The sequence below is a fragment of the Palaemon carinicauda genome, chromosome 22, assembly GCF_036898095.1.
Source record: "Palaemon carinicauda isolate YSFRI2023 chromosome 22, ASM3689809v2, whole genome shotgun sequence".
Lineage (NCBI taxonomy): Eukaryota > Metazoa > Arthropoda > Malacostraca > Decapoda > Palaemonidae > Palaemon > Palaemon carinicauda.
In genome coordinates, this window is record NC_090746.1 from 11161428 (window position 1) to 11186427 (window position 25000).

At 34.0% G+C, this 25000-nt stretch overlaps 1 protein-coding gene across 1 annotated transcript in view; it reads right to left on the reverse strand.

Moving 5' to 3' along the window:
- The window catches only part of LOC137615791 (major facilitator superfamily domain-containing protein 6-like), a 42155-nt gene that overhangs the window by 246 nt on the left and 16909 nt on the right, over positions 1 to 25000 (reverse strand). Inside the window, exons 2-7 of the mRNA XM_068345487.1 lie at positions 21697 to 21812; positions 20315 to 21315; positions 13775 to 13949; positions 12526 to 12765; positions 4055 to 4210; positions 1 to 562 (exon numbers count right to left, since the gene is read on the reverse strand). The exon at positions 1 to 562 is cut by the window's left edge and continues 246 nt beyond it. Of these exons, the coding sequence (XP_068201588.1) occupies positions 492 to 562; positions 4055 to 4210; positions 12526 to 12765; positions 13775 to 13949; positions 20315 to 21315; positions 21697 to 21763 (1710 nt within the window). The 5' untranslated portion in view covers positions 21764 to 21812 and the 3' untranslated portion in view covers positions 1 to 491. The remainder of the gene's footprint in view (positions 563 to 4054; positions 4211 to 12525; positions 12766 to 13774; positions 13950 to 20314; positions 21316 to 21696; positions 21813 to 25000) is intronic.

Consider the following 25000-nt stretch of genomic DNA (forward strand, 5'->3'; position numbering starts at 1 on the left):
CTCAACAATTATTGTATAAAGATATAAGAGAATCTCTCATAAATTGAATAACATTTTCAGCTATCACAGATGGGTGGATAATTGGATGGGTAGATACACAAGGGGGCTCTGTTTTCAGGACAAGCACTGCAATATGATTTTGCAAATACTTTTTTTTTTATTTATGAGACAAAAGTCGATCCTTGGGGTTTGGCTAATGTTAATATCTACCAAGCATTATCCTAATACTACAGTACAGTATATTGCAAAAAACCTGTATTGATTATCGCAAATATAAAAGAACTATTCAGAGAACTGTTGCTTCTCAGTAGAAGAATATAGTATCCGATATGAATTAAAGCCTAACTCTAACCTATCTTAAATTAATAGATAAGGATTTCACATTTTGAGGTAAATGACGCTTCTGGAACAAAAACAGCTTTCAAGTTAGCTGGCGAAGTGTTAATTTTCCTTCCTTTTATAACATACGTCTTATCTTACTTGACGTTATCTTACGTATCTAACGACTCTTCTACATCCATCTTTTCCATCTTTTCTTGATCGGTTGGGTATTGGTATTCTCCTGAAAATGGGAAAACATGGAACAAATTATTATATGATTGAAACAAAGAAGTGTTTCCTATGAAACATATTACTTAAGGAAGAGCCGGAAAGCTAAAGCAAGCATTATTATTATTATTATTATTATTATTATTATTATTATTATTATTATTACTTACAAAGCTACAACCCTAGTTGGAAAAGCAGGATGCTATAAGCTCAGGGGCCCCAACAGGAAAAATAGCTCAGTGAGGAGAGGAAACAAGGAAAAATAAAATATTTCAAGAACAGTAACATTGAAATAAATATTTCCTATATAAACTATAAAATCTTCAACAAGAGGCGAAGAAATAAGATAGAATAGTGTGCGCAAGTGTACTGTCAAGCAAGAGAACTCTAACCCAAGACAGTGGAAGACCCTGGTAGAGAGGCTATGGCACTACCCAAGACTAGAGAACAATGATTTGATTTTGGAGTGTCCTTCTCCTAGAAGAGCTGCTTACCATAGCTAAAGAGTCTCTTCTACCCTTACCAAGAGGAAAGTGGCTAATGAACAATTGCAATGCAGTAGTTAACCCCTTGGGTAAAGAAGAATTGCATGATGAAGTCAGGGGGTTCAGCAAGAAGTACCTTTGTGTACAGGAGGGTAACAAGAGAAAATAGAAATAGGAAGTGACATGCTGAGAAAATATGACTTAGTAAAAAAAGACTGTTTGAGGTGCTCATGAGAGGAAAAGGATAAACAAAGTACAAATGAAAAAGTGAGAGAAAAAAGATAGCCATTAGCAAGAGCAGAGAGGGGAATGTAGAATAATTCCAGGTAGTTCAAAAGTGACTTTGAAAGGAAATAAAAACAGAGGACGGTTAATCAACAGATTGATCTCACAAGAAAATATGCAAGTGAAAAATTATGTTTGACATGAATGTAGTCCTGGGTCAAGGGAATGAGTAGGCTACTTGAAGATATGTTTAATGTGAAGGATATAAAAGAGACAGAGGTGAATGAAACAAGACATTAAAAGGTTAATGTAAGGATGAGAATAATCATGAAAGTATCTGTTGGGGGATACATAGTAAACCATTAAGATGTTAAAGAGAGAAAGACACCAGGCGCTTGTGGAATTAAAATGTGGATGCTGGAGCGATTTTACACTTCTGGATGTGTCATAAACATTGTAGGGGCTGTTTGAAGAAACAACTGCTAATGATTTGAGCTTTCTGGAAGTGTTGTAAACGTTGTAGTGGCTACGCATTGTGTCACCTAATGCGGTAGTTGAATCAGTAGATCTTCAAAAGTTCAAACTTGCAACAAATGCTTTTATGTTGAACAAGTTGACATAGGTCTTTTCATAGTTTATATATGAAATATCTGTTTCAATGTTGTTAGTGTTTTTAAGATACTTTATTTTAATTGTTCATTACTTCTTATATCGTTTATTTATTTCCTTATCTCCTTTCCTCACTTGGCTATTTTTCCCTGTTGGAGCCCTTGGTTTTGAGAAAAAAGTCCTAAAGGAATGGGTAAAAGGGTAAAGACAATCAAGTGACTAAAATCATGCGAGGATAGCATTGCAGGTATGATTTATGTTATGACTTTGATAGAGAAAGTTAAAAAACTGACAGAATGTCTTATGTATACAAAAAATGTAAAAGGAAAAATACCATTTGGGTCTACACCTCCATAAGCATCAAGGTCCCTCAAAAGAGCTTGAATTTCACGAGATCGAAAAGCTAAACTAGTTAGTTTAACCTCAGGAAAATAGGAATGAGGAAGATCAAGTATCTCATTGCTCTGCTTACTGTCAAACACATCAGCCAAAAGGGTTGCTATACTGTATAATGAATGGATGGGCATAGAAAATTTAATGAAAAAATTGCTAGTACGGATAACTGTTTGTTGAGAGATCTTCAATCTTTTCATTGTGAAAGGAAAACTATGTTTTTGTATGTAGACAGGAGTCACTGGGTTGTTGGTAGTAGGTAATCTGAGGGAAGGTGATGTTATGTCTCCATACCTGTTCATAAACTTTATGAAACGAGTAATGCAAAAGATCAGAAGAGTGACAAAATTGACAAAGTTTTTGGATAAGAAAATGGGTTATGAATAGGACATAGAATGATTGATGTTTTCAGATGATATAGTGCTGATTGTGGGTACAGTGGAAGTGAACATGAACTACAGAAGGTTATCAAAGTGTTTCATGGTTATTGTAAGAGGCGAAAGCAGAGTAAATATGAGCAAGAGTAAGGTAATGAGGATAAATGGATAACTGTAAGATGAAATAATGCATGTATGTTAGTGGAAAAATGGAATTAGTTAATTAACAAAAAAGTAATTACAGCAAATATAATGAAATGTGGAAAGACTAGGGAATGGTTGAATCTCAGATAATATGTAGAAATGTCACAGGACATATTCAAAGCAGACTTCACCTGTTCATGGAAGTCAAGTTAAATGTTTATGAAGAGTGTCTTAACAATGCTCCTTTAGTGTACCAAAGAAGGAAAAACGAGTGCAAATGAAAAGGATGGAAATAGATTAATGAGAAATGCAGAACTCAAAAGTACTGGGAATAATGATGAGACAAAGACAGTGTTTAGATTTGCCTTCACCCTTCATCTTTATCTTTTATCCTTTCCATAATTCATTATAGTTACCATTCTCCTTCTGTTTCTTAATTCATTATTTCATTGTATTGCTCCCTCTTCGATATTCATGACGTCACACAGGTAGATTTCAGGCACTGTCTTTGTCTCGTCTTCGTCTTTAAGGGCTGCTTTTCTGGTCCTATACAGCAGGGGAACCTTACTCTCTAAAGGACCTCCACAGTCATTATATCATGTGCATTCGAAAGCATTCAACATTTCACACAGTTTACTGTCAAGTCCAAATCCTCACTTAGAGAACAAGAAAGTCCTCAGTTTCCTCTTGAAAGCCTTAATATCTTGTCTTTCGAATGTTTATTGGGAGCTTTTCCTTGACCTTGACCTTTGACATAGGACTTTCAAAATTGAATCTCTTCCACGTCTCACCATAAAAATTAATCCCTAAAAGTTTCACTAATCTATGAGTAAAATTGCGGCCAGGAAGTTGTTCACAAACAGACAAAAAAGGGGCGAAAACATAACCTCCGTCCAACTTCGTAGGCGGAGGTAATTACCAGATAGAAGAAAGTATTTCCCCATTTAAGGTTTAAAGGTCGCTCATGAATGGCAGAGGCAAGGGACAGTAACATTACCCTATCAAGCAGGACAATGCCCTATAGAATGACCATACATACATACGATCAGTTCCCAAGCCTCCTCTCCCTCCAAGCTAGAACCAAGGAGGGCCAGGCAATGGCTGTTGATGACTCAGCAGAAAGACCTATAGGCTCACCAAAACCCTCCATCCTTAGCTCACAAGGATGGTGAGGTTGCAGTGACCAAAGAAACTATCGAACCCCAGTCTGGCGTTCACCAGTCAGGGACGTTACCACAGCGGCCAGCACAACCAAAATGAATCACTACTTACCTTGAGTTTTCCTTCTTTTGATGCATGTTTGGCATAAATAAACTGTGGTGTGAACGACTGCATAGCAGGAAACGATGAGACCCATTGTTAAGAACGCTTTTGAACCCCCACATTTTTCGAGTAACAATCCACCTCCAAAGGAACCCAAAGATTTGCCTGCAAAGAAAAATAAACATTTCGTGTTACAATAAAATTTTTATAGAATAAGATAAACTAAGACATTTCCTACAAAACATTGTGGACATTTACGATATCAATGCAAAACTCGTACACTTTATTTTCTGTTAATAATTGGCTCAATTAAATCATCAAGCGGACATTTATGATATCAATGCAGAACTCGTACATTTTATTTTCTGTTAATAACCGGCTCAATGACATCAACAAGCAGATATTTATGATATCAATGCAAAACTCGTACATTTTATTTTCTCTTGATATCTGTCTCAATTAAATCATCAAGCACACATTTATGATATCAATGCAAAACTAGTATATTTTATTTTCTGTTAATAACCGTATCGATTTAAAACATCAAGCGGACATTTATGATATTAATGCAAAACTCGTACATTTTATTTTCTCTTGATATCTGTCTCAATTAAATCATCAAGCACACATTTATGATATCAATGCAAAACTAGTATATTTTATTTTCTGTTAATAACCGTAATGATTTAAAACATCAAGCGGACATTTATGATATTAATGCAAAACTCGTACATTTTATTTTCTCTTGATATCTGTCTCAATTAAATCATCAAGCACACATTTATGATATCAATGCAAAACTATTATATTTTATTTTCTGTTAATAACCGTATCGATTAAAACATCAAACGGACATTTATGATATCAATGCAAAACTATTATATTTTATTTTCTGTTAATAACCGTATCGATTAAAACATCAAGCGGACATTTATGATATCAATGCAAAACTCGCACATCTTATTTTCTGTTAATAACTGGCTTCATTAAATCATCAAGCGGACATTTATGATATCAATGCAAAACTATTATATTTTATTTTCTGTTAATAACCGTATCGATTTAAAACATCAAGCGGACATTTATGATATTAATGCAAAACTCGTACATTTTATTTTCTCTTAATATCTGGCTCAATTAAATCATCAAGCAGACATTTATGATATCAATGCAAAACTCGTACATTTTATTTTCTCTTGATATCTGTCTCAATTAAATCATCAAGCACACATTTATGATATCAATGCAAAACTATTATATTTTATTTTCTGTTAATAACCGTATCGATTAAAACATCAAGCGGACATTTATGATATCAATGCAAAACTCGCACATCTTATTTTCTGTTAATAACTGGCTTCATTAAATCATCAAGCGGACATTTATGATATCAATGCAAAACTATTATATTTTATTTTCTGTTAATAACCGTATCGATTAAAACATCAAGCGGACATTTATGATATCAATGCAAAACTCGCACATCTTATTTTCTGTTAATAACTGGCTTCATTAAATCATCAAGCGGACATTTATGATATCAATGCAAAACTATTATATTTTATTTTCTGTTAATAACCGTATCGATTAAAACATCAAGCGGACATTTATGATATCAATGCAAAACTCGCACATCTTATTTTCTGTTAATAACTGGCTTCATTAAATCATCAAGCGGACATTTATGATATCAATGCAAAACTATTATATTTTATTTTCTGTTAATAACCGTATCGATTAAAACATCAAACGGACATTTATGATATCAATGCAAAACTATTATATTTTATTTTCTGTTAATAACCGTATCGATTAAAACATCAAGCGGACATTTATGATATCAATGCAAAACTCGTACATTTTATTTTCTCTTGATATCTGTCTCAATTAAATCATCAAGCACACATTTATGATATCAATGCAAAACTAGTATATTTTATTTTCTGTTAATAACCGTATCGATTAAAACATCAAGCGGACATTTATGATATCAATGCAAAACTCGTACATTTTATTTTCTGTTAATAACTGGCTTCATTAAATCATCAAGCGGACATTTATGATATCAATGCAAAACTATTATATTTTATTTTCTGTTAATAACCGTATCGATTAAAACATCAAACGGACATTTATGATATCAATGCAAAACTCGCACATCTTATTTTCTGTTAATAACTGGCTTCATTAAATCATCAAGCGGACATTTATGATATCAATGCAAAACTATTATATTTTATTTTCTGTTAATAACCGTATCGATTAAAACATCAAACGGACATTTATGATATCAATGCAAAACTCGCACATCTTATTTTCTGTTAATAACTGGCTTCATTAAATCATCAAGCGGACATTTATGATATCAATGCAAAACTATTATATTTTATTTTCTGTTAATAACCGTATCGATTAAAACATCAAACGGACATTTATGATATCAATGCAAAACTATTATATTTTATTTTCTGTTAATAACCGTATCGATTAAAACATCAAGCGGACATTTATGATATCAATGCAAAACTCGTACATTTTATTTTCTGTTAATAACTGGCTTCATTAAATCATCAAGCGGACATTTATGATATCAATGCAAAACTATTATATTTTATTTTCTGTTAATAACCGTATCGATTAAAACATCAAACGGACATTTATGATATCAATGCAAAACTCGCACATCTTATTTTCTGTTAATAACTGGCTTCATTAAATCATCAAGCAGACATTTATGATATCAATGCAAAACTATTATATTTTATTTTCTGTTAATAACCGTATCGATTAAAACATCAAGCGGACATTTATGATATCAATGCAAAACTCGCACATCTTATTTTCTGTTAATAACTGGCTTCATTAAATCATCAAGCGGACATTTATGATATCAATGCAAAACTATTATATTTTATTTTCTGTTAATAACCGTATCGATTAAAACATCAAACGGACATTTATGATATCAATGCAAAACTCGCACATCTTATTTTCTGTTAATAACTGGCTTCATTAAATCATCAAGCGGACATTTATGATATCAATGCAAAACTAGTATATTTTATTTTCTGTTAATAACCGTATCGATTAAAACATCAAACGGACATTTATGATATCAATGCAAAACTCGCACATCTTATTTTCTGTTAATAACTGGCTTCATTAAATCATCAAGCGGACATTTATGATATCAATGCAAAACTATTATATTTTATTTTCTGTTAATAACCGTATCGATTAAAACATCAAACGGACATTTATGATATCAATGCAAAACTAGTATATTTTATTTTCTGTTAATAACCGTATCGATTAAAACATCAAGCGGACATTTATGATATCAATGCAAAACTCGCACATCTTATTTTCTGTTAATAACTGGCTTCATTAAATCATCAAACGGACATTTATGATATCAATGCAAAACTATTATATTTTATTTTCTGTTAATAACCGTATCGATTAAAACATCAAACGGACATTTATGATATCAATGCAAAACTAGTATATTTTATTTTCTGTTAATAACCGTATCGATTAAAACATCAAACGGACATTTATGATATCAATGCAAAACTCGCACATCTTATTTTCTGTTAATAACTGGCTTCATTAAATCATCAAGCGGACATTTATGATATCAATGCAAAACTATTATATTTTATTTTCTGTTAATAACCGTATCGATTAAAACATCAAGCGGACATTTATGATATCAATGCAAAACTCGCACATCTTATTTTCTGTTAATAACTGGCTTCATTAAATCATCAAGCGGACATTTATGATATCAATGCAAAACTAGTATATTTTATTTTCTGTTAATAACTGGCTCCAATAAATCATCAAGCAGACATTTATGATATCTGTGCAAAGCTTGTACATTTTTTTTTCTGTTAATAACTGGCTTAATTAAATCATCATGGACATTTAAGATATCTGTGCAAACCTCGTACATTTCATTTTCTGTTAATAACCAGCTCAATGACATCATCAAGCGGACATTTATGATATCAATGGAAAACTCGTACATTTTATTTTTTGTTAATAACCGTCTCAATTAAATCATCAACCAGACATTTATGATATCAGTGCAAAATTCGTACATTTTATTTTCTGTTAATAACCGTCTCAATTAAAACCTCAAGCGGACATTGATCATATTAATGAAAAACTCGTACATTTAATTTTCTGTTAATAACTAACTCAATTAAATCCTCAATTCTGGGCACTGTGGTTGCAAAGTTTAAAGAAAAGTGTTGTTATAAATTAAAAACATCGATAATATCATGACAAGCATACTTCAACGAACCTTCGATAGTTGGACATCCCTACTGGAGTTTTGTCGAAGAAATCCCCATATTTCTAAATGATAATTTTACTTTATTAAACACTCCATTATGGAATATTTATCTCTGTTTTGTGAAAAAAAATCAGGACAAAAGAAAAGAGCCACTGATGTAAAACGAAGCAAGAGGAGTAAGGAAGTAATCGAATAGTTGATAAATATTAAGAAGGGATCCAGTGATACACTTCGGTAAAAAAAAAGGAAAAAAAAGTCGGAGTGAAGAAATGCAGAGATATACATGACGCTTGATGTAGCTTTTTATAATTGGAAATGAGCAAAATTGAATTTCAATTGAGAAATTGTAACATAATTTAAAGGTCGTGATAGGCGACGAGATAAATATATAAATAAATAATTTAATCAATTGTGTGAAAAGTATGAAAGCAAAGCCAAATAGTTTCATCTACAATTAGTTAGGAAAAAATTGAATGTTTGACATTGAATCCTCATTTTGTTAAGAGGCTTTGATGTAACTGTTCATATAAGAATTAATGATTAGTTAAGGAAAAACTAAAACTCTTATATGCAGATACGGTAAGAGGTTGTTACTGCAATACGGAATTTTTGAAGTTTGTATGATAGTTAATGTGTGTATATTGCAACTATAGTCCATTTCTTTTAGCGATGCATATTTGCACCGACTCGCGGCGGTGCCCTTTTAGCTCGGAAAAGTTTCCGGATCGCTGATTGGTTAGAATTATCTTGTCCAACCAATCAGCGATCCAGAAACTTTTCCGAGCTAAAAGGGCACCGCTGCGAGTCGGTGCAAATATGCATCGCTAAAAGAAATGGACTATAGTAAAGAAGTTTCAGTCTGGTAAATGAGGTATAAGGTTGGTAACACAATTAAAATATCTGACTCTTGTAGATAACTGTGAGCGAATTACCCAAGATATTATATAGGGAAGAGTAGTTTTAGAAGACAAACCATTTTCAGCTCTGTATCAGCCACCCGTCGAGATACTACCGCTAGAGAGTTATTGGGTCCTTTGACTGGCCAGATAGTACTACATTGGATCCTTCTCTTTGGTTACGGTTTACTTTCACTTTGCCTACGCATATACCGAATAGTTTGGTCTATTCTTGACATATTCTCCTCTGCCCTCATACACCTGAAAACACTGAGATTACCAAACAATTCTTCACCCAAGGAGTTAACTATTGCACTGTAATTGTTCATTAGCCACTTTCCTTTTGGTAAGGGTAGGAGAGACTCTTTAGCTATGGTATACAGCTCATAGGAGAAGGACATTCCAAAATTAAACCTTTGTTCTCTAGTCTTGGGTAGTGCCATAGCCACTGTACCATAGTCTTCCACTGTCATGGGTTAGAGTTCTCTTTCTTGAGGGTACACTCGGGCACACTATCCTATCTAATTTCTCTTCCTTTTGTATTGTTAGACTTTATAGTTTATATAGAAAATATTTATCTTAATGTTACTGTTCTTAAAATATTTTATTTATTTTCCTTGTTTCCTCTCCTCACTGGGCTATTTTTCCTGTTGGATTATCGGGGCTGGTAGCATCCTGCTTTTCCAACTAGGGTTGTAGTTTAGCAAGTAATAATAATAATAATAATAATAATAATAATAGTTGTGGAGTAGAATTTTGAAAGTGGCAAAAGATATGATTAATGTGAGTTGATCGAGAGTTCTTTATGGAAGGAAAACATCCTTAGTTTGTGTGCTGGTAAGGAAAAAAGATAATTATTATCTTCAGCATCATCATCATCAACTCCTATGCCTATTGACATCAAGGGCATCGGTTAGATTTCGCCAGTCGTCTCTATCTTGAACTTTTAAATCAATACTTCGCCATTCGTCATCTCCTACTCCATAGTCCTCAGCCATGTAGGCATGGGTCTTCCAACTCTTCTAGTGCCTTGTGGAGCCCAACTGAAAGTTTGGTGAAATAATCTCTCTTGGGGAGTGCGAAGAGTATGTCCAAACCATCTCCATCTACCCCTCAATATGATCTCATCCACATATGGCACTCGAGTAATCTCTCTTATAATTTCATTTTTAATCTTGTCCTTCCATTCAACTCCCAAATTATTACATTAATATATTTTAACACGAAAAGTTAACAAAAAAAGCGAGAAATATACAAGTGGAAAGGCGTGTGTTTTGAGTTTTTTTCTGGCGAGATAGCAGAAGGGAATAAGTTGGTCAAAACGTGTGTGTAATTTGAGTGGGAAGAAGATAAATGGCTAACACAAGTCTTCAGGAATAGGGGAAGGAGGGAGATATCTAGTTAATAGTTATTTGTCAGAATCAGAATTTGATTGAGTTCGTTAAAAATAACGGTAATATCAATCCAGACGTATCATTCAGACTGTTGAGCGTCAAGGCGTTCTCCCACCCCGTCTCAATTTCCAATCTCTCTATCTCCCGTGTAGAAGACACGTTTTTTATCATTATTATTATTATTATTATTATTATTTGCTAAGCTCCAATCCTAGTTGGAAAAGCAGGTGCTATAAGTCCAGGGGCTCCAACAGGGAAAATAGCCCAGTGAGGAAAGGAAAAAGGGAAAAATAAACTTTTTTAAAAAGAGTAACATCATTAAAATAAATATCTCCTATATAAACTATATAAACTTTAACAAAACAAGAGGAAGAGAAATTAGATAGAATAATATGCCCGAGGGTACCCTCAAGCAAGAGAACTCTAACCCAATACAGTGGAAGACCATGGTACAGAGGCTATGGCATTACCTAAGACTAGAGAACAATGGTTTGATTTTGGAGTGTCCTTCTCCTAGAAGAGCTGCTTACCATAGCTAAAGAGTCTCTTCTACCCTTAGCAAGAGGAAAGTGGCCACTGAACAGTTACAGTGCAGTAACCCTTTGGGTGAAGAAGAATTGTTTGGTAATCTCAGTATTGTCAGGTGTATGAGGTCAGAGGAGAATATGTAAAGTATAGGCCAGAATATTCGGTGTATGTGCAAGCCTAAAAGCATCTCTTCCAGATTTCTAACTGTGCCATATCTCTACTCCGTTTGTAAATTGTTGTAGAAGGAGTGTGTCAGTTCTAATGTGGAAATGAAGAAAAAGTTGACGTGTAGATGTTTGCTCACAAAAGATGATCAAGTTGGAAATTGTAATAAACTCGTTTATGTATAGAATAGTTTATTTCTCATCAATATCAGTGGTGCTTTATTCTTTCATAGATAAACGGAATTAGTTAGTTTGTATAACGAACAGGATCTGAGGTACGAGACTGGCTTCATGAATTTCAGTACACGTCACGGTAAGTGTAGGAGTCACGGTACGGTTCATATATATATATATATATATATATATATATATATATATATATATATATATATATATATATACATATATATATATATGTATATATATATATATGTATATATATATATATATATATATATATAAATTATATATATACATACATATATATGTATATATATTTAAATATATGTATATATATATACGTATATATATATATATAATGTAAACCCTATTAATCAACTCTAGCTGATACAATATCTTCAAAAGTGTTTTTTATCCTTGCAAAGAGCTACATCGGTACTGCAAGTGGATCCACTCGAATTTGGCCCACTGTATGTAATTGAAGAAAGGGATTATAGTTTTATTCATTCCCAGTCATTTCTTCTTAAAAAGAACAAGAACAATCGGACGAGAAAACAGGTTATGCTTTAGAATTGACAGCTGATAAATGTATTTTGAAGATAACAATGTGATACAGGGTTAGGTATTACAAAATATCTATTCCATAACGAATATATATCACTAGCATTTGTGATTTTAAACAATGGCGTTTAACATCAAATTCTACCTTTGGGAATATATATCCACTGGAAATCATAATAATAGCTTCTGGCTGGGCAGAGATTCGAACCCCTGTCTCTCAGCCGAAACTATGCCTGTGAGGACTATACTAACTAAGCTATCAAGAGACAGGGGTTCGAATCTCTGCCCAGCCAGAAGCTATTATCATAAATGAATTCAAGTGGATATATATTCCCAAGGTAGAATTCGATATTAAATGCCATTGTAGTTGATATTTACATCTATTCCATAACCTCCTGAAATCAAATGAAAAATGAGATTTGGGGAGGATTGTAAACATGTGAATAACTCTTACCGAGCGTAAAGAAGGCCATAGCAGTGCTCTGCATGGTGGCTTGCGAACCCTTTGGAGCTAAAAAGTTGGCATAGGAGACCATATTTGCTATGAATACACCGAAAGCGAGGCCGTGGAAAAGATGAGCTAAAAGGAAGACCCAGGGATTCTTGATGAAAGAACATAACAGAAGTCGAACGCTCATGGCTGCGAGCGTCAGGGAGAATGTGTGCTCGTTGGAAAGTTTCTTGATGATGAATGCTGTGGAAGTATGAGAAGAGAAATGTTAAAGATATATCTATAGTTATTAATATAAGAATTATTTATTACTGCTTCATTTCATAAGTGTTGGTTGGTTTTTTTAAAAGTCCGCTCATGAATGGCAGAGGCAAGGGACAGTGACATTGCTCTATCAAGTAGGACAATGCCCTAGAGACTGACATATTACAGGTCCCAAGTCTCCTCTCCACCCAAGCTAGGACCAAGGAGATAGACCTATAGGCTCCCCAAAACCCTCCATCCTTAGCCCACAAGGATGGTGAGGATGCAGCGACCAGAGGAACTAACGAGTCTGAGAGGGACTCGAACCCTAGTCAGGCGATCACCAGGCAAGTACGCTACCAACAGGCCACCACAAAGGATACAACGGGAAAATTGATTTAGAAATGTAAAGTATATACTGTATTACCAATTGATTAAAATGCTCAAGAGGATGGACTGTACGAACTCACTGAAAGCTTAAAGAGGGAAAATGTAAAAAAATAAAAAACTTATTAAAAATGCAATTTACAAATTTTAAATAGTCTAAGAGGATAACGTTCCAACTTTTAAAAAGTATAACTACAAGCCTTTCGAAAATTCGAGGAAATGAGGCGTACACAATTTTTTAAATCATATTAAAGATTTGGTAAAAGGTTTCAGAGGAGACAATGTATTTGATAAAAAGACAATCGAATATTTCAGTGAGAGATCATGTACAGAATCAATAAAATGTTCAATGGAGAACTCGTGCAAATGAATGTTACTCTGATAAACAATGATAATTTGAAGCTACCAATTATTAGACGATATTTTAAGCTCTATGAAACATTTCAAAAGAAATTAGCAGTTGAACAAAGAAATAAGTCATAACAATTTGGGAAATCTATAACCACACTACTGATGTAGAACTCCATTACGTGAACTTGTTTAAATTAATGATAATAATATCACCCTTATCATTTAAATACTATGACCCTCGATAAGAGATGAATAGACATCAGTATATTACCTGAGAAAAAAAAGAATGGCACCTCTCCGACAAAGCAGTCCATTCCTACACAAAGTCCTTGAAGGAGATTCGAATCCGAAAATTCAGGGTCCCACTTGAGGGCAACACTCTTCATATAGATGAATTCAAAGGTCCATATAAAGCCCATGGCTGATCCCTGAACCAAAGCTGTGGCCTGCAAATAGAACGTCAGGGACTGTGAATAAGGTTTTGAGAGAGAGAGAGAGTCAAAGTCAAAGTCAAAGTCAAAATCTTTATTTCCATTATTACAATGGTTATTCTTTTGTTAAAACAAAAAACTATATATTAAAACAATAAGTTATATATAAGTTCCATTTCTAATGTATAGCTTTACATAAAAGATACATAATACTTAAAATATAAAATAGTATTACTTTAAAAACCTATACACACTGAGAGGGTGTAATTTGCTCTTTCAGATTAAAATTTTCAATAAATTAGTATCATTCATAAATTAAGGAAAATAGTGACTTCAATCAGATGAACATAAAATTTCATAAAATTAAAAACTCATAAAACATCGGTGATAAAAATGAATAGAAAAAAATAAATCTATCTTATTCACAGTGTTTGTTTAAAAGATAATCTTTAAGTTTCCTTTTAAAAATGTTAGCACTTGAACAGTCCCTAAGATTTTGAGGTAGCTTGAGAGAGAGAGAGAGAGAGAGAGAGAGAGAGAGAGAGAGAGAGAGAGAGAGAGAGACCCTGATGATTGAGACGTACCTCTTATTGGGAAGAAACCACAAATAATTTTTTGGGGGTTAAATGTGTTGGAACCCCAAAATGCACTTAAAAGAGTGTTCTTTGAAACTCTTGCTAGTTATCTTTACAAAAATCTAACATCTTGATAGAGAAGTCCCTCTTTCCCTATTGAAAAAGCTATTATCTTTATCGTTTATGGTTATAATAACTCTCTAGTTAATTCAAGTCCTTATTTTCTCAGTAACAGTAATTTCTTAGTTCTAATTAAGCATGAAAAACCAATTTTTATTAGAATGTAAAAACAAGCTACGTCCTTCAAGTTTAAATATAAGTTGAGGGCTACCATCTCTATATTGAAACTACAATTATTACTTCTTGCTTAATATCACCAAGGAATTAATGGCAATGAATTGAATAAGAATGAAATAATTAATTCATCTCTCAGTAGAGAATGAGGGAATCTGTCTAATATAATTCTTTTATTCTGATTTTAAGTAACATCTTTGGTTTTAATATATGGATCACGTTTTGTTCTATCACTTATTTTACTAATGATACAATACTACACATGCAAAGAGATATCCCATTTACTTATAACATTTGAGCTAATATGGCATAAAAGAAAAACAATACAATGTAAAGGAAATGGTACATAACTCTTCTGATAATAGTGAAGATTGCTTAGATCAAATCACGAGTAAGTCAAACTGTAAAATTACTGGAATAGAAAATAGAAAAGAGTAAAATGTACAAGATATGCTGGGGATAACAGGTAAACTTTTTTTATGATATAGAATACAGTCATGCTATAAATCAGTAATGCAATGAAAGCTGGTATAGTTTATAGAATTCCCGAAACGAATATACTGTATATGAATCCAATTTTATAATAAAAAGAAAAAACTTTAGTGAAACTATGAGCATAAGGCAATCTATGTACAAAGTGGATGTATGTAAACTATATAGATTTTAAGAAAGCTAGATTGTTAGATGAGAGTTCAACAACAAAACAAAATCTCAAACCAGGCACTTGTTCGCTGTCTCGAATCAGGTTTTGGCCTCTTGTACAAAAAAAAAAAAAAAAAAAAAAAAAAAAAAAGCCTGTATAGTTTTTAATCTTCTCCAACTGTTTGTGTGTTTATCTGTATTCTTCTACTCGCATATATCATCGAAATTCCTGCCACTGTGTATCAGTTTTCTTAAAGAAGTTTTGAAAATATATAATACCAAACAAGTCGGAATCAGGCCACTCTTTCATTTTTTACTGTGGGTTTTTTTTGGGGGGATCTCCTCATATTGTTTAAAGACACATGCAGCCATACTAAATCCACTTTTATCTTTCGGGGTAGTATTCTCTTGCTTGAGGGTGCACTTGGACACACTATTCTATCTTATTTCTCTTCCTCTTGTTTTTTAAGTTTTTCTTTTAATAGTTTATATAGGAAATATTTATGCTAATGTTATTACTGTTCTTAAAATATTTTGTTTTAATTGTTAAGTACTTCTCTAGTAGTTTATTTATTTTCTCCATTCCTTTCCTCATTGGGCTATTTTCCCTGTTGGAGCCCTTTGGCTTATAGTATCCTGCTTTTTCAACTAAGTTTATAGCTTAGCAAGTAATAATATACTGTATATATATATATATATATATATATATATATATATATATATATATATATATAGTGTGTATATATATATATATATATATATATATATATATATATATATATATGTATGTATGCATGTGTCCCAAGATACCCTAGAAAGGGTAATATTTCTCTTGATTATACATTGATAGACATAATTTTCAACCAATATTTACCCATAACATGCTATCAAGTGCATGTAACACTGAAATGTGGAATCTTCCATTGAAGAAATTTTCCACGCTTTTAGTAGGGTCATCATATGAAGACCGCTGGTATAAGTTGGTTTATTATTATGAACGCCAGGGCTAGCCCTGTTAGAGCCACTTCTTTCGTTGCCGTGTAAAGTGTTTAACCAATAAATACAAAAAATAATTATCCAGTTATTCATTTTATATCCTAACAGGGTAATTTCGTGTCAGGGTGGAGGGTGGGGTCTGAGTAGTGTTGTGAAATAAAAACTAGTTTTATTCAAAGCTGTCAAAGACAAACTGCACTATGACACTAGCATAGAATTACTATCATGGGAAGTGAATGGAGATCCGTAGGGATAACTGCCGTGCCAGAAAAAAAAGCTAAATTGTTGCACTTACGGTATTGATGAGTATAACCGTAAGTAAAGCTCTATGAAAAATGCTCAGCTGTGCTGTTATAGGTAAAGGAGAAATTAGAAAAACACAGTTATTATTAATTTGTGTGAATAATTTAAGTGAAAGGAGAATAGTTTTATATCCCAGTTTATTGTGTTAAATAAAAGTTTCCAGTCTTGACGATGACAGAATCTGGGGAATTGTGACTTCAACTCGCACGCACGAATTTAACTAAGGATTGATGTATCAAGCTCAGGCATAGTTCCCACCTGGACATGGAAATATATTCAATGACATTATTAGGATTTATACAGATGTGATAACGTTTGCACTCGAAACGAAACTATAAGAGAGGTTACTCGAGTGCCATATGTGGATGAGATTATGGTGAGGGGTAGATGGAAATGGTTTAGGCATGCTCTTCGCACTCACCAAACTTTCAACTGTGCTCCACAAGGCACTAGAAGAGTTGGAAGACTCAAGCCTACATGGCTGAGGATTATGAAGTGCGAAGTAAGAGATGATGAATGGAGAAGTATTGAATTAAAAGCTCGAGACAGAGACGACTGGCGACATCTAACCGAGGCCCTTTGTGTCAATAGGCGTAGGAGGAGATGATGATGATGATGATGATGATAACGTTTGAGGACAATCCACGGGGTAGGATTGGTCGATATCCCTTTAGTAATAATAGATTCTGAATGGGATGGATTGAGGGCAGGTGATTTGGCTGGTTAGTCAATCCGGATGATTTCAAGCTGTTATGAATTGAAGAATTGTTAACAATGATAGTGTTTAACATATTCCTAATAAGCAAATTGAAAGATTGTGGTAAATCAAGTACGTATTTGTAAAGCTCATGATAATGAAACCTAATTGATGTAAAATCATGTTTACAACCATCTAAATATTCAAACAACATATCTTTTTTATTTTTATTTAGATAGCAAGCTGGAAAATAAAATTCCCTGTAATTTAAAAATCACATAAGGCCAATGATTATGAATTTGGTTCCTGCTGGCTCTTAATGGGGAACATTCGATATCACACAATGAGAGCCGCAGATGTTTCTACCGTTAAATTATTATTTTTTTTTTAATAAATAATTATTGAACTACATTGACCATTCACTAGGAAAATACCTGTTGTGGTTCTACAGTTAATCACTGATACTTATTAGCAGATAAAGAGGATGACAATAATTGGAATAAAATATACTAACTGGCAACTCCACACATTTCTAAAACTGATTAATCTTATAAGAGGTTGCATAACTACTGTTCCCAAATGTCAGAAATCACTGTGTTTACCCGGTGGCTGCGACTATGGCAAATGCCCTGGGGGCCTGGGATAAAGGGGGCCCTGTTAGGCAGTGGCTGGCGATGGGGTTATTAGGACGAAGTCCTCACCCACCCTAGTAGGGCATGGCTGGTGATTCATAAGGTTGGTAGATAATGTTACGTTTGTGTCGTGGGTTGAAACCGAAGCCAAAGCTAAAGTAACGTCCGAACGGTTGGGTCCTAGAAGCAAAAATCAGAACTACCAACTACACACAACTTCTCTTATAAATTTAGGAGCATTCATGGTTGATTATCTTTGTTACAAAGATTTTCCTTTTATATCCTACTGATACTCGGTCAATTTTGGGCATCTTCGCTAAAATAATTGACAATACAGTATGCTATTAAAATTTAGTTTCCACATTGGTCTAAATTTGCATAGGTAATGTTGGTCATCCTGTGTTGAACGAAAATTTCAAATAGTTTCGTTTCTATGGTTTGAAGTAATTACTATACTTTGAAATAATAACCGTTACTGTAATTTTTTTCTTTTGATTGTTGAAAATATAATAGATTTGATATTTGTGCATAATATGATACCTTATTTTGTTTGATAGAGCTTTCAATGTAGGGAGAAAAAAAAAGTTTTTGAGCTACGTGTTGCAATTGCCAGTTAGTGGATATCGAACGAAATTCTCTGAAATATGTAGCTTCACTTTTGACACTTTCTGAACCATCTAGTAAGTAGTGGTAGGTATAGTTGGTTGGTGTGTTTTAGTATGCCTTACTTTATGTAAAGCACGGGCTCTTGCATTGGCAGCCTGTAATAGGTATAGTTAATACAGCCCAGTATTTCAGCTTTGACCAGATTGCGAAATGATCTCCCAGATCTGGTTGACTATCGATATGGTGGAGTTCAAAATGATTGTAAATGCTTTTCTGTTGAACAGAATTTCATGTCTCATTTCATGTAGTCTAGGACTGGTCTATTTCAGCATTGTTATGGATTTTGATGTTTTATTATTTCTATAATTTCTCATTTATGGGTTTATATCATTCTGCTTTTCCAATTTCTCCTTTCTACAACACCTACTCTAGAGTAGTTCATCTGGTCCGGCGTCACTGGAAAGTGCATTAACTCATGAATTTAAGTAACCTGAATGCTGAGAATAGTGGAGGTACTGGCGGAAAGCAGTGGTGTAGAAAACTAGGACCATAGAGGTCTTGTATAAAATCAACGCCACTGAGGCAGCAATAATTTTCAATCAAACATACCTTAAAGAGAGGCTCCTAGCTAATAATAATAATAATAATAATAATAATAATAATAATAATAATAATAATAATAATAATAATAATAATACACTGTCCCTTGTGATTCTTTGAATATATCCTGGAATTTTGCATATTTATCATATACTGGATATCATACCTTAAGTACATTTTACCTTGATTTACATTCATGCGTTTACGCCTGTCACCATCAATGAAGTATCAGTGTAATAAACAAATTTTAGATTACATACTTCTTTTCTTGCCTCTTTCGTTTTTCTAAGGTTACATTGGTCACATACTCAAAATTTAATGTTTAGTCTTGATTTAATCTTATGATAAAATAAAAAAAGTGTAAATGATTTTAAAGTTCCAATAATACACGTATATGGCAGAGTATAATTTTCCATTGATTATAAAAACTAACCATTTTAAAGGACACTCATGAATGGCAGAGGCAAGGGACAGTGACATTGCTCTAGCAAGCAGGGCATATATATTTGATCAGCCCCCAAGACCCCTCTCCAGCCAAGCTAGGACCATGGAGGGACAGGCAATGGCTGCTGATGACTCAGCAGGTAGACCCATAGGTTCCCCCAAACCCCAATCCTTAGCTCACAAGGATGGTGAGGTGGCAAACACTGCTAGAAATTAACAAGTTTGAGCAGGACTCGAACCCCAGTCTGGCGATCATCAGGCAGGGACGTTACCAGTAGGTTCCTTTATGTTTCGCATATCTTTTCTTAGATTGTTTTGATCGATTCGATTTATGTCACTGTTCACTCAAGAAGACGTTCATTTAATACTCTGTTGAGATAACTACACAAGTCTAACTTGGGGCAGTTAATCTCTATATTTCGAAAGTTGAGATATGTTGTTTTCCTGTTATTTACCAAATATTATTGATGATAGCCTTTAACTAAGTGGACCAATTCAAAATATTTTTTGTTTGTTAATTTGTTATTTTGCTCATGATTGGATGACATACAAATGAGTATAATAATTACCTGATCATAGTGATTAACTTACCAGCATTGAAGCGAGCGGAAAAGACACCTTGATTCCACTTGAATTTGTAGCTTGCTTTCCAGGAACGTCAACTCTTATGGTAGTTGTGAACACAAGATTGAAGAAGAGGAATATCGCTGTGATGACCATTGCAGGGGTGTAGTTGATGTTAGACTGGTCTTTCGAGACTAGGTTAACGAGACCTCCCATGATTGCACCCATGACACCCCAGCCCAGAGCTCCAAACATCCTGGTTTTGCCATACTTGTGGCGATCATTACCCAGGACAACAAAGCACATGGTGTCAGCCAGTGAAGAAGAGGCGTCGATGCTGACGTAAATGAAAATTATACACAGGGCATTCAGCCAGAATTCAGTTGTGACTAATAGTTCAAATACAGGTATAGGTTCACTTTCTAGATTTTTACAGTTATTTTTACACTGAAGGTAAATGTCTTCATTGCATGCTATTTCATAATCCTTACGGAATAGGCCTGTGATGTCATTCTCGTTAACTGTAATGCATTTTTCTCCTAAATTTTCGATTAGCTCAGTATCATTTTTGAAAGGTAAATACCCTCGCTTGAAATTTATTTCAACTTCTTTTTTACCATTAGTAAAGCACTGAAATCCCACCGAGTCCTCTTTAAGGCTTACCTCCTCTACTTGACCAATAGCACAAGTGAGAAATGAACTATAATTATTACTATGAAATTCGTTAAAGCATAATTCAAGTGAGATTTCACTCGAGCGGCACTGAGCAGAGAGTAAAGTGTCCACCGCTTGAGCATTGGCTTGTGGTATTGCTGGAAGGACGAAGAACATAGTGTAGGAAGATGCTAAAAGGCCACAGATCCCAATGAGAAGCAGCCTGTGCATCCTATAAGCATCAGCTAACGAGCCAAAGAGGATATTGCACAACGAACCTACAAAGGTATGGGCAGTCCATATAATCCCTACACCTGCGGCTGATATACCTCGTTGATTAGCCATTGGAGCTAAGAAGGATAGAAACGCAGATCCTGGAGGGATGAAAATAATTCTTTAAAACAAATAATAATAGAAACCATTATAATAAAATGTAGCCTCTGATACAAAGGTGTTTCAATGTGATATCTACAATTTTTTTCCGTTGAATAAGATATTAAGATATTAAGTTTGATCAGATAAGAAAGGTTAAATATCGGAAAGAACCAAGACATGAAATTATGACAATTCATTTTAACTCAGAGAATTTCTGTTGATATGGTTTCCATTAATATATAATTCATAGATACTTTAAAACAAAGGAACTTCGGTCCCTAATAGGAATAACATATTCTAAGGCCAAAAATGGAAAGGAAACTGTCAAAGGTAAACTATGAATGCCGAATTTGTGAGGAGAATTATCTTATAGAATTTACCTCCATTCTTGAAGAAATAATGAACTTTGAAAGGCAAAAGAGCCCTATTTATCTTGAAGAGTCCCATTTCTGCTGCTGCTCTTCACAGTATCACGACTGTTACCATATCCTTTTTCCTGAAACAGATAAATGAATGATTTAGTTAGAAATCCACAAAGGGCAGTTAAAAATTAGTGGAACAACGTATAGTCGCCGCAAAGATTCCAGGCAAAATAAGCCCTACCCTCTGATGACTCAAAGCCAATCATGTTGACTCCCGCCGCTGCTGACGTGGGAGACAACGTGATTGGCTATTACGTCATCAGGGGGTTGGGCTTATTTTGTATGGAATCTTTGCAGCAACTATAGTATAAGAACTTGTCATTTTTATAGCGGAGCCTGATTGTGTGAGTCCTTGAGGAACCCTTCAGTTCATAGCTCATCAATTTTCACAAAATTGTTTGCACTTTACTGTTATATACTGCACTGCTTAGGTAAAGGTAAACAAAAGAAAACATTAGGATGAACCCCAAATCTTATGTATTACTCTTATAAATGCAATGTGTATATACGCATAAAAACGAGTATAAAAGCATGGTAGTACAAGACAAGAAATAGACATGGACACTATTCATGGGGATATATCAATAAGATACATATAAAGACTAACTGCAAACGTATCTTAATTAGTATAAAATACGAATTGAGGGACAATAAATACTTTCAAACCAATGATAGCCAATAGGAAAGAATTTCTGCAATAAAATTCTTTATCTTATCTTTGATGTGTGATCCTTAAAAGTGCAATAAGATACATCTAGTGTTTTTTATTGAATTAATTTATCAATACAATCATTTATGCTCATAGATATCCTACAGCTAAATGCCATGAGACCCATAGCGGCCAGTGGGGGGGGGGGGGGGGGCAGTGGCTAGTATGGTGATCATTGTAAATATACGTCGCAAACACAGTTTATCGTAAAACATGTGCATAGCTCTTCGAGATTTACCTAGCTTCTATTTCGATATGTTATACTGGATAGATATGTACCTAAATATTATAATTCTTTAATGTATATATATATATATATATATATATATGTATAAATATATATATACACATATATTCAGTATATATATATACATATATATATATATATATATATATATATGTAAATATATATATATATGGATAAATATCAACACAACATCGTGTTCAAATAGAAACAAATTTCTACCTCATACTTGGGATCGAACGCTAGCCCCTTCTAATGAAAGGCCAGGTCGAAACCAACCATGCCACGAGAGCCCATAAAAGGAAATCTGAACCTGACCCTAATCTAGCTGTCCGAGGATTTACCTGGTGAGACATCAGTCTCTTTACCAGCGAGTTTTACCAGATTTCCCCGGGCCACCACGTGACACAATTGGTAGTAATTCATTCAAATTACCCCTAATGAGTCAATATGGATAAATATCAACACAACATCGTGTTCAAATAGAAACAAATTTCTACCTCATACTTGGGATCGAACGCTAGCCCCTTCTAATGAAAGGCCAGGTCGAAACCAACCATGCCACGAGAGCCCATAAAAGGAAATCTGAACCTGACCCTAATCTAGCTGTCCGAGGATTTACCTGGTGAGACATCAGTCTCTTTACCAGCGAGTTTTACCAGATTTCCCCGGGCCACCACGTGACACAATTGGTAGTAATTCATTCAAATTACCCCTAATGAGTCAATATGGATAAATATCAACACAACATCGTGTTCAAATAGAAACAAATTTCTACCTCATACTTGGGATCGAACGCTATTGGCGTAAGGGGCATCGATTAGATTTTGCCAGTAATCTCTATTTTGAGCTTTTAATTCAATACTATCCCATTCGTCATCTCCTACATCACACTTCATAGTCCTCAACCATGGAGCCCTGGGCTTTCCAACTCTTATAGAGCCTTTTGGAGCACAGTTAAACTTTTCTCTCTCGGGGAGTGCGAAGAGCATGCCAAAACCATCTCCATTTGCCCCTCACAATAATCTCATCCACATATAGCACTCGAATAATCTCTCTTATAGTTTCATTTCTAATCCTGTCTTGTCATTTAACTCCAAATTCTTATGAGGGTTTTTTCTCAAATCTGCTAAATCTCTTGGAGATTGTTTCATTGTTATACCATGACTCACGTCCATACTGTAACAGAGATCTCACTACACTGATATATAGCTTGATTTTTTCATGCAATTTCAAGCGATTTGGTTTCCAAATTTTACTTAACGTAGCCAATGTCTAATTTGCTTTTTTTAATAAATCATTAAACTTCAATTCTAAAGACCCTGTATTAGAGATCGTAGTTCCTAAATACTTGAATGATTTTACCTCATTAATCATTTCTCCTTCTAATAATATTTCATCTTCCATTGCTTATTCTGTTCTTATCACCTCTGCCCAACCTCTTGTGATATTTCCTGCATTCTGGTAAGCAAGCATTGCAAATCCTGTGGTGTTCTGCTAATAAGGACAGCATAATCAGCATACTCCAAGTCAGCTAATTTCCTATTACCAATTCAGTCCAATCCTTTTCCACCATCTCCAACTGTTCTACGGATTACGGAATCCACGAGGAGGATAAAAAACGTTAGTGACAACACATCCCCTTGCAGTACTCCACTGTTCACTGGAAATTCATTTGATAGGACTCCACTAACATTAACTTTGCACTTGCTATGCTTATAAACAGACTTAATCAAATTCACATATTTAAGAGGAATTCCACAATAACGCAGAACTCGCCACAAAACTGGCCAGTGTGTGTTCTGGATCTCTTTTTCTAATCATTCCATTTGACACTGACAGTATCTCATTAAAAGCTGTTTTTTTTTCTTGACCTTATTTTACCCTGGCTACGAGCCTCCATTAGATGAACACCCATTGATTTAAAGTTTTGATATTACCTTTAATCTTAATAACAGATTCCTTCCAGTTATTATTATTATTATCATTATTATTATTATAATTATTATCATTATTATTATTTGCTAAGCTACAGCCCTAGTTGGAAAAGCAGGATGCTATAAGCCCAGGGGCCCCAACAGGGAAAATAGCCCAGTGAGGAAAGGAAACAAGGCAAAATTAAATATTTTAAGAGCAGTAACAACATTAAAATAAATATTTTCTATACAAACTATAAAAACTTTAACAAAACAAGAGGAAGAGAAATTAGATAGAATAGTGTATCGAGTGTACCGTCAAGAAAGTGAACTCTAACCCAAGACAGTGGAAGACCATGGTACAGAGGCTATGGCACTACCCAGTTATAATAT